This window comes from Leptopilina boulardi, unplaced genomic scaffold, assembly GCF_019393585.1.
Source record: "Leptopilina boulardi isolate dan_hultmark-lab unplaced genomic scaffold, ZJU_Lbou_2.1 LbouV2_195, whole genome shotgun sequence".
Lineage (NCBI taxonomy): Eukaryota > Metazoa > Arthropoda > Insecta > Hymenoptera > Figitidae > Leptopilina > Leptopilina boulardi.
This window is the reverse complement of record NW_026137746.1, coordinates 845,030-860,481: the sequence shown is the minus strand read 5'-3', so window position 1 is coordinate 860,481 and position 15,452 is coordinate 845,030. Positions and strand designations below refer to the sequence as shown.

Genomic DNA, 15,452 nt, shown 5'->3' with positions numbered 1-15,452 from the left:
TATATCACTTTAGTGATTTTTCGGTAGTCGAATGGTTAATAAACATATTATAATTGTATCTCTCTACTTACCTTGCTTTGTCTCCTGTCGTTGCACTGTAGATGCAGGAGCAGACATTGTGCGTTTGTACGGCCACTTTGAACCAAAACTTCCACATAATGTTTTTAATGAGTTTGCATTGTTTTCACTATTCTGTGAAAGTGCTTCTTGAGCTCTTTGCACCTTTAATAGAAATGCCTCATTATTGTACTCAGTATTCTTGAGATCTGTAAAGTAAATAAGGATTTTGATTTTTATCCGATTGACAGTATCGGTGATACAAACATTGTTTGGCGCCCCCCTGTACCATCTAGTTTTTTGGGATATTTTGGTCAATCAAGAGGTAAATTGTAAAAAATTTTCTTACCTCGAATATATGTTAATTCTCCAGATTTTTCAAGATTAATTTGTGCCTCGAGAAATATTGAATCAAATCTATTAAGAAAAAATTCCCAAGTTAAAACTCGCCTGTCACTTAAACTGTTATGCAGCTGATATATAGATTGTAATATCATAGGTCTATCCACAATTACAGTATCAAATTGCGTCTCAAGACAGAAGATTAATGACTGGAAGAATAAAAATTTTTAATATTTAATTTTATCATTATTGAAATATGATCAAAAATAGCGCTATCTTAATCGAAAATTTTTATTCTCGCCCAACTCTGTACGAAGAATTTCAGATTAAGGTGAAATAAAAATTTTCTCTAATCGTGTTCAAACTATCTTTGAATAAATTGTTTTGAACAACTTGTTGGAACTGTTTCTCATCATGAATAGATAAAAAAATTTTGAACTACGTTATTCTCTTGCTAGAGATTGAACTTATTATTAAATTAATAAAACAGCACAAATAATGCAAAAAACATAGGAGTGTGGTGAAGAAAAAAAGAAGAAAGGTAGAATTCCTCACCCTAATTGCTGTATCATGAACTGTTCCAATATTCAATGTAGCTCGCTGCGCCACACATACATTTGAATCGTCCATACTAGCAATTAAATAACAAAATACACTTGCTAGTACCGCTTGCAGGTTGGTAACATTTCTTAAAGGTGTAGAGTCCATAAATCTTGCTATTAGAGTAACGCGTTCAACTGCTGTAAATCGAATGCGCCAGTTTGAATCTTGAAATTGGTCCTGCATAAGTCTCCAAAATGTATCGACTCCATGAGGTAGTGATATACAGTGAAGTAAGAGAGGTACTGAAACTTGTGCAATGTGAGAATGCTCAGCACTTAATAGATCCCACAAGCTAAAATAAAAACGGTTTATATATTTGAGAACTAGTTTTAGCAAAATATAACCACTAATATTACGACCCAGAATGAAATTAATTATTTTATTTTAGATTTATTATTAAATCCGAAGAAAATTGTACGGTATCAACGAATTATTTTTTTGGGGGAAATTTTATACAGGGAAATACACATTTTTTTAAATATTAAATAAATAAACATTTAAATTAAAATCAGTGCGGTATCAATTATTTACAACCAAAATTTCCTCATCCAAATGTGGGAAAAAAAAGGAAAAGAAACGGGCTGAAATTAAATAGTTGAAAAATCGGACCCAATCCTACTATTCCGAAAAGAGTATAAATAATTGTATTGATATGGTTTGGAATTATTTATAATAAAATTAAAAATAATTTCTGATCATAACAAATACAAACATTTAATAAAAGAAAATATAATACATTCAAAATGGAATTGAAAATACACGAATTTTCGAATAGATCACAGATTAGTTAAATTTAAAAAAATAAATATATTATTATAATAGAAAGGGAATAATTTCTATTTTAAAGAAAAATAATTAATTAAAAACAAATGATTAAAATTCACAAGAAATATATAAAATTATTCCACACCCAGCGCGACCGGAATCAGAGTTGCTGGGGCTCTATTTGACGATAAAATAAAGATATAATTCATTTGCACGCGGATGCCAGTTAATTAATTAAAATTAACAAAAGACTTTAAAGATCACAGGGAGAGAAGTTGATAAACCCACAAAATTAAAATAATGATAATGATCAAATATCGATTCTTTTCCAATAATGCGATGAAACAATCAAATAAAATATTTCCAAATAAATTTCGATCTTCCAATAAAATAGTCAAATATTTGATTGATCAGAATATTTAAGGAATATAATGATTTATAAAATACAGTTTCACATAAGAGATATACTCCACACGAACAATATGACGTACAGACAGAGAGTGAGGAACGGACTCGGTAATTTTACACATATCCTAGGATATTTGATTATTTATTTCTCAAAATAACGTTAAGAAATGTTTTTCCGTTACATATTAAATTAATTGCATAAACTCATGAATTTGAAAGCTCATATTATATGAACCATTCAATGAGGCATCCACTGATGAGAAATCCTTTAACTATAAAAAATTCCTCCAATAATATATGTATGACAAATTAAACTTACTTTTTTATCAGAAGACTTTCCTGGCACCATATAAAAAACTCTTGATGATCCTTCGCTGCCAATGTCAATGCGTCTCCATATAGGCACATAATACTTAGGCATTGTAACATGTAATAAATAATATCTGAATTTTGAACTTCATTGATTTCCTGCAAAACAATATGTTAGCATGTTATGCACAAAAATTGAAATTGCTGAGGATTTTTCCAAGCTGTTTTGTTAAGGGATAAAATTTTTTCATTTTGCATTAAAATTAGTAATAGTTAGTGAAAGTAGTAACTAAATACAGGTGTGATAGAATCAATGGTCATTTGTTAGCTCCAAAAAAAATCCTACTACATAAACGTGTGTAAAATGTTTTAATTTTATTACTTTATTTAAACTAAAAGTACCTTCAGGAGTTTATAAATGTACTGCAATTGCTCTGGCAGATCGGCAATAGTAAACTGGAATTCTCCAACAGTTGTTTGCCAAAAATCATCTGTATTTTGCTCTTCATTATTTGAGGAGTGTTCTTCGTTTACATATGTCTGCAATTTGCTTTTATTTGCTGCATCTGTTCCTATAACATTTAAACATATAATAATATAAAAATTAATATTTAACTCTTCTTTAATCGCATCAAATTTTTTAACATGCTTACTCGCAGGTAAGGAAACACTTTCATAATTTAATCGAGTAAAAGAGGATTATTTTAAATAAGTTAAACAAACCATTATCTTTTCTCGTTAATGCAGCACCTGGTAGGGTCGTGTCAATTTTTTCCGTTGGAATTATTGTTGTGAGATCTAATTGCTCTGATACTGTTTCAACTGTAGCAGTCATAATTTGCTCAAAAAACTGTCAAAATTAATTTAAATTCACAAAATATTTAATATTTAGCGGAAATATGTTATATATGCTGCGGGAAATGACTTGTAAATCTTAGACAACGAAAAAAAATTTTTTGCAGACTTGTGTGATTAATTAATAAAATAAATGTATATTTACGTGTGGCATGTGAACAAGAACACCTCCAACAGAATGAGTTTCTGGAGTTGGCATATTTATTCCAACATCAGATTTCAAATCACATTTTTTTATTCCTTCAGAGGAATTTCGACGCCCATTGTCATCCGCAAGATCATCATTTATTACCTGTGCAATAATGAAAAGTAGGTTCTTTTAATTAAAATTTATATTTTTATAAAAAAAATTTCAATTTTTAGAGAAACACTCAGTGGTACGTATCTCCCAAAATTAATTCATCACATGACTAACAAATTTGCATTTGTTTTGTTAATTATAAGAATTTCTAAATATATAGAGTAATCACTTACATCAGGTGGATGTGCTAAATTTGATGGTGCTAAATAAGTAAGTAGTTGCAAACACAATTGATACCATACTATCTTTGACTCGCAAAACGTGCATTCAGAGGTTGTAAGGCATGTATGGTTATTGCTCCAACTTGTCTCCATTATCAATTTCATCAAATAACAAGATTCACGACACGTGCTGCTATAAATTCCAGCGTTTTTATCAATATCTTGGAGTTCTATCTGCAACATTAAATTTTACGTTTCAACTGTCACAATCGGTTTTTAAGTAGGGAAATTCAAATGTTTCTCAATAATATCTAGAGTACAAGTTTGCACTTTACGAATAATATAAGTTAACGTCCTGCTGTATGATTGTCCCTCTAACTATTAGTTCATTAACCATTCGAAAATCGTTACTCCGGGATATCTGGAGTCGCTGATTACAAATATGAGATTGATTTTCAAAAATTCAAAATGGCGGATCCAATATGGCGAACGTAAATGTAAAAAATTCATCGGATCTACTCGAAAATCGTTACTCGGGGGTTTTCGGGGTCGCTAATTACGAGTTTGAAATCGATTTTCAAAAATGCAAAATGTCGGATACAATATGGCGGACTTTTGAAAAAAAATGGTTTGGATTCTCTTGAAAAGTAATTAATATACAATAAAATTACTTATTTCTTCAATTCATTTATATTTGATGAATATGGTTGAAAATTCGTTTGAATAGAAACCTTGAACCCTTGGTATAAAGAATAATATCTTGATCTAAAACTTGGAAAAATTTTAATATTTTGAAAAGAACTGTCTAAGCACTGAAGAAATAATTAGAAATTGAATAATTTAGAAGAATGAACCTGAAACTTGAAAATAGTTAAAAGAACTTGTAATTGAAAAAATTGATTAAGAGAATAGAACTGAACTGACTTGTTCATTAGAGTCTTTAGTTTTTATATTGCTATCCATTTTAAAATTTTTAAGACGGGCGCAAATTTAGGGATGAATATTTTTTTAAAGTGGAAAGTTAAAAAGATAAATGATTGGAATTATTGTGAAACAAAATAGAAAAACTTATCTAAAAGAAAGATGTCATTGGGTCCTTCAGGCCCAGCCCTTGGGAGGAATGATTTTTCGTAGGCGTATCTTAAGATACACTAATTGTACCTCTGAACGCAAAAATAAACTAAATAAATTCAATTAAATAGATAATAATTTTGAACAAAAACTTTTCTAAATTACTTGATACAATAATATTAAAAATAATTAATTTTTGCGTATGTAACATTGAAATATAACTCACTTGTTTTAATAAAGCATCCAGCATCAAAACACAACACGACAGATTTAATTCCGAGTCAACTTGAAATTCAACATAAACTTGAGTTGGAATAATATCATCTGAGATTGGTGTTGATTTTTCTGAATCATTTTCCATCATACCACCTGAAATATTATTATATATATATAGGAAAAAGTTATCGATTGAAGTTTCTAAAACAGTATACAATGTTTTGATTATTTTCAATTTCAAAGATTCGATACTGATATACAATAAATAAAATTCAACACAAATACTTACATGAATGGTATCCGTTATCATTTTGTATTATTTTCATTAGATTTTCATTAGAAAGGCTTGTTTTATTTGTCTGTTGCATTGCCTCAATTCCATCTTTAAACATTGAATATAAAAGATTCAAGGGTATTATTATTTCCAGCATAGTTAAAGTTTGTAACCATTTTAGGGCTTGTTCTTGTACCATTGCACTGACATTAATAAATCTTTGTGCAATAAAGTTATACATTTTTGTAGTATCAAATCCTAAAGGACTCATATCTGGATCCAACATTTTACTAAAATATAAACATGCAATTATTAATAATCATATTCAATTCTAGAAAATTGATAAATGTGATTTTTACCTAAAAAAACTATTTTTTGAACCTTATGAATAAATATATTACCAAAGAATTATTTTCAGTTCCAATAGATGTTTTTCTGGTACGTCATGCACCATTGCTTCCATCCAATGCGGCATGACATAATCCCAAATTTCCGAAGTAATTACTTCGTAAGGCACTAAACAAAACAGTCTGTTCAGACCATCTTTCAAATGTGGAATTCTTGAGGTCAAACTTTCCCTGTAGCAATTGTAACAGAACTTCTTATTATATATAAATTTTTTATTATTGAAGTTAACAATAACTTGTTAATTGATTTTCGTAATACTTTATCGTGACTTAAATTATTCAGCATCAGTGTCACGTCTGAGAAAGTATAATTCATAGTCGGTAACATTTAATTTAAATTTAAAAGCGTCTCTTTCTAGTTTTCGGTAATTAAATTCAATATGAAATTAATAACTTAATTCGCTGATATTAGTCAGCAACAATTCGGTTTTAATATGGTATAAAATCTCAATCCGAAATTAGTCCGGAATTTATATGTACATAAAATTATCATTGTTGTGGACTAATACCAGATTTTTTACACACAGATATTCAATTAAAATTTTAGATTAAATCCGGATTCGTTACACAAAAGTGCTGACTAATAAGGGACTCCTTTCTAATTAAGATTTTTGTTCAGACTGCGACTGCTAATTTTATACATATTAATTTCAAATTTTTCATCCAGACTAATATGACTTATATCGAATCGTAAAGAAAATATAGACTCACCAATGTCCACCAATTCGCACATAATCCGCTGGATGAGGTAGCAAACATGAGACAAGTACTTGATAATGTGTTTTCATAACTTCCAGTAGCCAATTACAAACGTATTCTGTTTTTAACTTTTCAAGTGTACATTCAATTTGTCCTGTAAATTGACAATAAATATTTATATAATTTACAAGTCCTGAAAGTTTTATATTGTGATCGCTAGTATTTTACACCTTATGTCCTATATTAAAAAATCAATTTCTTGAAATAAAGAGTATCTTAAAGAAATTGTTGTTTTTGTGCTCTATCTATAGGTTCATGTAATGAAAAACATTTGTTGAATATTCTTCTCAGGGAAATAAAATTTAGGAATTAAAATCAAGAGTATTTTTGATAAAATTGTAAATGTCTACCTACCATCAAATGAGTATGCTGTAGCATGAAACCAGTGAAATAACATTGAAAGTAAACGACCTAAAATTTCATCAGGCATCTCTTTTGTGGGTGTACATAGCGTTACTAATAACCATACACCATAACGACCAAGTAACTGTCAATCTTCTAACGTTATTTTATCCTGTAAAAGTAACTGAGGAGTTACTGATACTCCTGAAAATATCACGTTAGATTTACTGTTACTAAAGTCTGAATTATCTTTATTACTATCTGCACTGCATGGCTCAGATTCTTTAAGCAAACTGAAACAAAGAAATTTGATAAGAAATATTTTAGATAGGTGTTTGTTTGTGATTTGTACTTAATTTTTTAATCAGAAGTGGATGCAGGAAATAATTCAATTATGCGCAAAATTCACTTAATTTTCACACTTTATTTTGAAACACAAATGTAGTATACAATGAACAAAAATGGCGAGACCACACTGTGGTCAAGCACAAAAGTTTAATTGTTTTGAGAGTTGCCGAAAAGTTATTTAATAAAATGGAGCCCTACTGTTAATACCCATATGAGGTCGAAATTTGAAAAATAAAATTTGGGAATATCTCAAAAACGGTAAGAGATACGCAAAATCGGACAAAATTTTGAGTTAATTTTTTATAAAGCAAAAATATTTTATTTAGTGAGGATGGTAATTGAGTGGAATCGGGTCTCTCTGTAGCTCAATTGGTAGAGCATCTTACCGGCAATAAGAAGGTTCTGGGATCATACCCCAGCAGCGAGAGGCGATCCATTTTTTTCAGAAACCATGCACGAAAATATTTGTACGAGTTTCGTACATACAAATTTGACCGTTGGACAATAAAATTTCTACCTTTTCAGATATAATTAGGTTAATGAAATACTTAATAGGAGAAACCTATTCACCGTCGTAACTAAAAATATTTTATGTTTAAACCCAAAAATATGTCTTTTTTTTAAATAACTGCTACATTTTTCCATGTAGGATCCTATGTGAGATCTCATATAGAATTCTATATGGACACTTATGAGATTTTTCTCATGATTTTCATATAGGATTCTCGTAAAATTTCATATGTAGTATCTCATATAAGAAACCATAACTCATCTTATACGGGAATTTACAATACCCTACCGGAAGGGAGGTACTGCGAAATTGGAAGTGAGGGCTCAGTATCAACTAGCTTTTTCAATATGTTTAAACTAATACTTTATATTTATTTCAATATTATATTTGTTTTTCATGGATTTATTTCCAAGCAATAAAACTCGGTTTAAAATTATAATCCTTCAACAAAGGACCTAGGGGTCTATTGTTCAAGGAGGGATTGCAATATAATTTGCAAACTTAACGGAAATTTTCTACAGACTACTATATGTTTTTTTTTGCTGTTTTACACGCATATCGTGAGAGACGTTTTGTTGATCTAATATACCTTTAAAACTATTGTTAAAGTACTTTAAAATGTCTTCTTATGGGTTATCAGGTACTGGTACTGAAGTGGAACTCAAGCCAAGTCCAATTCAGTACCACTCTTTCGGTAGGGTAGGGAGAACACCGAAAAGAATGAGAATGACCCAGTAATGAGATGTAATATAATAAATGTTTGAGTTTATTGTTTTTGATCTTAATAATCAACACTCTTAGTAGCCCAATCATTAAAATTTAAATATCCCTTAGATGTCCTAAGAATATCGTTAGGACACCTTAAAGATTTTCTAACTTTTGGATATCCAATGGATATTCCTAAGACATCTGTAAAATTTTCTGAAATATCTGTCAAATGACTAAAAACTGCAAAAAATATATGATTAAAAAAATATTAAGTTTTGTATAATACCTAATTATTGCTTGTACCATATAAGTCTGTGTTTGACGATCCATTTTTGAAATTTGAGGTAATGCTGTATGATAAATATGATCATTGCCCCTTCTATTATTATGTCGAATATTGTGACATTGTACACAATATCGTATTGGATGATTTCCATTATAACTTGCACATTCTGTAGAAAAACACACGCTTATAGCTGATTTATCATTTGCTCTGCAGTTCTGTGAATTGAAGAAAAATCACTTGTTAATGAAATAATTATTAAAGATAAATAATTTTATATTGTATTAATTATAAGAGAATTATAGTTTATATGCTTATCACATCTGCTTACTTTATTTTCACATGTAGTAGACACTTGTTGCATGCGATGTAATACATCATGGAATATTAAATTTGAGTGTTCACGATGTATTTCATTAGCACATTCGATGCAAAGATATAATGGTGGTGGTGATTCGTTTGCAAACGTAATAGATGTACGATGATCGTAGCAGACTTTTCCTGCCTCCACACTGCCTGCATTTGGACACAAATCTCTTTGACAGGCAAAAGGTTCTAAATCATCTGCAATATGATCAATACAAAATTTAGTTCAATATTTCCTTCTTGTAAAGCTAATTCTAAATCAAAAGATTATAAAAAGAGTAAGAAAACTTGCTTTAAAAATTATAGGACAATTTCACCATTTAATTTCTGATGACATATAGAAACCCAGTAAATGAAAACTAATTCCGTTGAATTGAAATGAATACAAGCTTGCCTTCAGTGAATCCCGCTTAGCGACAAATTCGAATGAAAGCTCTACTGCAATTCTTCTGAATTCGACAAAACAGTATTCAACTTTCAAACTCTCTATTCGTACTAATTCAATGAAGAAACTTTTGAGCTTTAATTTTTTTTCAGTTCGTCAACACAAATTCATTAGACGAGTCGATCATTTTCTTTGAATTCTCAATCGATGACAATTCATTGGTACGAAATGAAACTGGCTAAAAAAGTTAATTCACTTTAATTCATCTGAATTACTATTTTACTCGAAGGTATACAGATTTTATTCTTCCAATTCCTCATGGAGAAATAAACAAAAATTGAATAAAAAGGAATTCTTAGGAAGTAAAATTTTTCAATACTCATTTTTAAAGGAAGTTTTCTTTCCCGGTATTAATTCAAAAATATATAAATAAAAATTTATACCTGCATATTTTAATAATAGTGCGCGGCGATCAAATAAGTTTTGATTAACAGTAGGCCAGTAATATATCAGTAATTTAGCCGCAGATATTCTTGCATATGATGTGCCATATGCAACGACACATAAAATGTCTTTTATTATTTCTCGTTTAAATGTCATTACACATTCAAGAATCTGACAGTGATGAGCTGCAAAAATATTAATTCAGATATTTTTTCATGTCTGTTTTATCTGAATTCTATAAGAATAAAACATGAAACAGAAAATATGATTTTAAAATATTAAACAAAACTTTTCCTATAGTCGACTGAAATTAAAAAACTGGGGCGAATTTTGTTAATGATTGATCTCTGAATGTTGTCATGGCAACAAAGCGTGCGCAACGATTTTCGCCGGCAGAACGCATGTTCGATGGAAAAATCCATTCCTAGATCAACCATTGAAAAGAGTGTCGACTATCGATAAATCTAAATTTTATATTATATGAGTGTTCGTGTTGCGGAGGTATCTCATCGTTAGGATAGCGAATTTGACGACGTATACTGTTAGTAAATTTCCGATTATTAAAACCAATTATCGACAAATAGTCCAGAAGCTAGCAACAGATTTAGGTCTGTCATTTACTCCCTGCCAATAATAATTTGTGAAATAATTGTTGCAGTTGTGTCTTGAAACTTTACGTGTTGCCGAGACCTTCTGGCCAGCACCAAATTCAGGTTCTGACTAGTGGCTGATTAGCATCAGAACTGGGACAAGCTAGACCTTCTAGACTAGCGATGGTAGACGCTTTTTAGATTGCGCCAGGTTTGAGTCTAGACGTTCCAGAACATTTTTTTCTACACAGAATGCGATAGTCTTTCCTGGAATGACTATCGTTTCTTTTACACTTCGATCTTTTGAGTCTTGTGAATAAGTTCGTTTTTCATTGTCTTCAGAACACGAACGCTGATTCCAATCTGTGGAATTAGAATTACGAAAGGCACTAACGCGTGAATAACGCGAAGAGAAATGTGGAAAATTGTATCAAATAACGTATGTAAATAAGCGATCATTCTGATGCCCGGCTCCTCACGCGCACTATTCATTCTACCAGATGACGATTTTATTTCATTAAATTATGATGTAAATTATTATCTGAGTGAGTTTCAAGTGAGAGGAAATCCCTGAAAAAATATTTTTTTACATGTTCGGGTGACTGGCTAACGTATAATCCACCACTTTACAGCCAGCTGACGTTTTTATTTGTCTATACATTATGATGTGAACTATCATCTGACAAAGTATCAGTCGGGAGGAAATGAATGAAAATGATTTTTTTGTGAATAACATAAAATAAATGTCTAAAGCTACTACATATCGATAAACGAAGATTTATTTACTGGTGATAAAGTTATTCATAGAAATTTATATTCTTACCAGAATTATTGGAATATTGTAGAACCATCATGATTACTGTTGATACGGACTGACTTGCATAGTTCTCTGAACCATCTTCAGTTTTTCTTGCTTTAATATAATAAATAAAAAATCTTAGATTGAATTAGTTATCTTATGTTAAAATATTTAAAAAAGCACTTACTAAGTGTGAAAGGAAGAATGTAATAACAAAGATAATTGATGATTTCTTGATGTAATTCAACTGGAAAGACAGCAACAGCACTCGCAGTCAAATATGGTACATTATCAATCAAGTCATTTTCCAAAAATGGTAATAGACAAGCGAGACACTGTAATATAGCTTGCCCAAATGCTGAAAAGAAATTTAAATTAACTAGTTTCTTTTATTAACTTATTCAAAATTTATTATAGAAGTTTAAATACTCACCATGTAATCCAATGTGTACCAAAGGAACAACATCCATTAACTGCGTTAAGGCGTTATAGAGCTGTTTGTAATCTAGACTGGGATACATTGCCATTCTCTCATTATCAAGAGCTTGTGATTGCATCATTTCTAGAGGTGAATCCCGTACTTCTTTTAATAGGCCTGGAAGACAAACATTACTGTTATTTTATTATGTTCATTATTAGTACTAATTCTTATAAAATAATTATCCAATCCATGTAACATGTTCGTATAAATCTGTATGTGTGAAGACTATTTACTTATATTTAAGCAGGTTCTTTATGGACTAGTTTTAAATATATTGTTTAACCTCTAAGTTAGAAGCAAATCGACTTGTTTGGGATGCGCACTTTAATAAGGACTTACGCCTCATAGAAAAGATACAAAAGCGTTTATTAAAGTATTGTATTTTCTTGAATTCTAATAATTATCCTCCTCGGGGTTCTGACTATATAACACTTTGTAAATAAAAATCAGTGTTTGTAGCCGTAGGCCAGGCACCGTAGCCCATCACCCTTCTTTTGATTGGGCAACACATAAAGCCAATCCTTATGCGTCCCACCTTCTCCAGCCTATCTGCCTCTTCTGGGCCGATGACTACAACCGCGAGCTTCGTTCCTCGTCGGTTGGGTCCTACAACCATCATCTTCCTGCTTCCTGACCTCTGGAGCACTTCTGTCAACGCCTGCTGGACCTTCTTTTCCTGGGTAAGGCAATCCATGTCGCGGATCTTCAGTGTGACTTGTCGATCAACGGTCTGCACCTTTCTCATGCTTCCAACCGCTTTGGTGACCTTAGCGGTGTATGCCTCGTTATTGGAGTCTCCTCCAATTTTAATCAGGAGATCTCCCTTTCTAGTAGGCCTAGCGCCTACAACCTGCGTGAGGCTAATGTTGCTTAGGATTTGAGGTTACCGTCACCTTTGCAATCTTTATGACATCTGCTAGGGCGTGCTTTATCTTCGCCTCACTGACAAGATCCTGAAGAGTCTTAAGTCCGTCCTTAATAGTCATGTTGACATTCTTCTGGACTTCGCAAGACCTTTACCATCTTGACGATCTCCTCTTCGATCCTCTAAAAACACTCAGCTCACTCCTGTCTAAACTCTAAACACTTCTCACGTTTTTCTTCAATTGTCTCGTTGTCTAGATCAGACGTGATAAAACTTCTTCCGTTGCTGACACACGAAACACTCTTCTATTTTCAAGTGCTTCCAAACGGACCTGAAGAACTTTAAGAAACTGGGAGTTTCCATGGTCCATCCTCTTTGTGGCATTGAATGCCGCAGCACCCAAGGTGTCCAATACTGCAGCACTGTTGTCACTGGATTTCAACGCTGGGAAGCCAACTTGCTCACCTCCAGCAGCGCCAGCACTAGGGTATCCCTCCCCTGTACCGTAAACGTCTTTGCTTTCCATATAATTATATATTTCTCATTACTTTATATAATTTACAACACTGTTGGTAGAGGACAACCATCGATAGGGACGTTTATTTATATTGCGTACAATTTTGGACAAAGCTTTGTCTCCGTCTGACGTGGAACGTCCCATAGGTGTTTTTGAAGGGTTTTGTAATAATCAGGTAGAAATAGATTAAAAAAGAATCTTATGAAATGAAACAAACAAAAAAATGGTAATCCTGATCAAGTAGAAGAATGCATTTTCACTGCTTCAATGGTACTATTACCACACTGAAAAAATGTTGGTGCAGCAGCTACTCCTAACGAAAAATTTCTATATTCAATTAACTTCATACTTAATATTTGCCATGCGTTTTTATATGAATGATATTAACTGAATGTAGAAATTTTTCGTTTGGGGCAGTTGTTGCACTAAAATTTTTTCAGTGCAATATTGTAGATCAATTCTTTATTTTGCATAGAAACTGATGATGAAACTATTTCAGTAACATCCGGCCCACTTCTGCTTCGGAGCAAGGAAATAGCAAAAAGAAATTAAATTTTTTAATCTAGAACTCTCTCTGTAAAACAATATTACTTACCTAAGAGTGTTTGTGAGAAAAATTTAATTGTATTTGCCATATCAAACCCACTTGGAATAGGTAAACTTCCATATAAAAGTCTTTGGTAATACTCGTGCAAGCATGTCAGCTTCAGAGTATCTATAAGTAATTAGTATAATTTGAAACTTAAATAAAATCTTATATAGAAGATTCAACTAATTTTTATCCAAAGCAGAGCATTTATGTGTGTTACTTACATGCAGCAAATTTCGTTCCCATTTTTTATTGTTTTGATAATTGACGTCAGAAGTAGTCAATGCTTTTTATAACGGCTTTATGAATCTGTAAAACAAAATATACTTTTAATTCCTTATAATGAGATTAATGAAATTTTGTCAACTCTTTTTATTGTAAATTAACAAAATTACATTCTTCAATTTCCTCTAAATATGACTTTACAAGAATAGTAAGTATTTATATTTATTAAATTTTATTATTTGAAATTATTTTTTTTTCAATAGTATTGAGCCAAAATTCCTAAAGTGGATCACCCAAATTAAAGATGTATACTGTATTTGCTTGGAAATATAGAAAATTAAAACATTATTATGAGTTGAAAAACTGCCTCAAAGTATTTTACAAAAAATTAAATTTCTCATATAGTTATAAAACTCTTATAGGAAACTCCACTCTATTCATTTTTTAACTTAAAACTACAAAAAACTTCAATTGTTTATAACTATGTGAAATTTAATTTTTTTTTGAAAAATCCTTTGAGGCAGTTTTTCAACTCATAATAATGTTTTAATTTTCTATATTTCCAAGCAAATACAGTACATTTTTAATTCGAGTTCACTTCAGAAATTTTGACTCATATTATTAAAATGTAATTTTAAAATTTTTAAATATAGTCAAGAATATTTTATTACGATTTAAATAGAAAAACTTTTAAAACAGTGTAATTTTTAACGAAAAATTGCTATTTTATAAAATAAATCGACATATGTAACAAAAATAACGTTAATTTTAATAACTCAACCCCTTTTATCGATAAATTAGTCTTATATAATAATCTTTGAATTCAAACATAAGAAAAAAATAATTCAATATTGCAAAAATATTTTAAGAAATAAAAAAAAATTAAGACATAAACTTTTGTATTAAATGTTTTAAATACAGCTAAGCTAAATTTTTTCTTTCCATTTTGTTTAAAAAAAAATGTTATTTTTATAAAATATATTAAAAATTTTATATATTTAAATGAAATTTTAGTTTTAATTTTTTACTCAACGATTTATATTGTTAATTTTACTTGTTATTAATTAGTGAATCTGAATAAAATATATCAAAAATACAAATTAAAAATATGAATAAAACTTACCGTCAGATTTGTTTACTAAGATTTTTTCTTAAAATTCATAACCTATTATTGTTTGTTTACTATTAAAAATGACATTGATATAATTTTTAACTGTCATATTTTTATTTTTAATAAAATATATTTAAATAATTTATTTTGACAATGTTTTATGATGATGTTAAAAAAAAATTAAGAAACTATTATTCTTTACCTCTACTTCTGGTCCATACTGCTCTTCGCAATCGCACAAGGATGGAATGCGCACGCAGTATTGACCCACTGTGGATGGCGAATCACCAAATTCACACTATATATCATCACCCTCAAAAACTATTTAATATTACTCTCTTAAGGACAAGATTTGTTGTA

At 30.4% G+C, this 15,452-nt stretch overlaps 3 protein-coding genes across 3 annotated transcripts in view; 1 reads left to right on the top strand and 2 right to left on the bottom strand.

Annotated features, from left to right (window-relative positions):
- LOC127278120 (protein unc-79 homolog) overlaps positions 1 to 7,027 on the bottom strand; it is a 27,363-nt gene extending 20,336 nt beyond the window's left edge. The window contains exons 1-13 of the mRNA XM_051299663.1: positions 6,883 to 7,027; positions 6,481 to 6,622; positions 5,764 to 5,940; positions 5,378 to 5,652; positions 5,099 to 5,241; positions 3,814 to 4,035; positions 3,485 to 3,631; positions 3,208 to 3,334; positions 2,887 to 3,056; positions 2,495 to 2,643; positions 955 to 1,294; positions 407 to 608; positions 72 to 266 (exon numbers count right to left, since the gene is read on the bottom strand). Coding sequence (XP_051155620.1) covers positions 72 to 266; positions 407 to 608; positions 955 to 1,294; positions 2,495 to 2,643; positions 2,887 to 3,056; positions 3,208 to 3,334; positions 3,485 to 3,631; positions 3,814 to 4,035; positions 5,099 to 5,241; positions 5,378 to 5,652; positions 5,764 to 5,940; positions 6,481 to 6,622; positions 6,883 to 6,958 — 2,365 coding nt within the window. The 5' untranslated portion in view covers positions 6,959 to 7,027. The remainder of the gene's footprint in view (positions 1 to 71; positions 267 to 406; positions 609 to 954; positions 1,295 to 2,494; positions 2,644 to 2,886; positions 3,057 to 3,207; positions 3,335 to 3,484; positions 3,632 to 3,813; positions 4,036 to 5,098; positions 5,242 to 5,377; positions 5,653 to 5,763; positions 5,941 to 6,480; positions 6,623 to 6,882) is intronic.
- Positions 1 to 15,452, top strand: part of LOC127278136 (beta-1,4-mannosyltransferase egh) — a 282,071-nt gene that overhangs the window by 141,042 nt on the left and 125,577 nt on the right. The window lies entirely within an intron of this gene.
- Positions 7,019 to 15,452, bottom strand: LOC127278137 (protein unc-79 homolog). Its single transcript, XM_051299696.1, has 10 exons — positions 15,295 to 15,452; positions 13,981 to 14,065; positions 13,763 to 13,882; positions 11,738 to 11,899; positions 11,492 to 11,662; positions 11,329 to 11,418; positions 9,915 to 10,100; positions 9,052 to 9,284; positions 8,724 to 8,938; positions 7,019 to 7,163 (listed from the first exon to the last, which is right to left on the bottom strand). The coding sequence occupies exons 2-10, from the start codon at positions 14,000 to 14,002 to the stop codon at positions 7,019 to 7,021; spliced, it is 1,344 nt and encodes a 447-aa protein (XP_051155653.1). The 5' UTR covers positions 14,003 to 14,065; positions 15,295 to 15,452.

What these genes read in the sequence shown, in the direction of transcription:
- LOC127278137 (XM_051299696.1), bottom strand. Translation starts at nt 14,002, where the DNA reads ATGGGAACGAAATTTGCTGCAT. An exon ending in ACTATTATTAAAATATGCAG is followed by an intron (nt 9,285 to 9,914) that starts GTATAAATTTTT and finishes ATCATATTGCAG; the next exon opens with ATGATTTAGAACCTTTTGCC. An exon ending in ATGGTACAAGCAATAATTAG is followed by an intron (nt 7,164 to 8,723) that starts GTATTATACAAA and finishes TCTTTGTTTCAG; the next exon opens with TTTGCTTAAAGAATCTGAGC.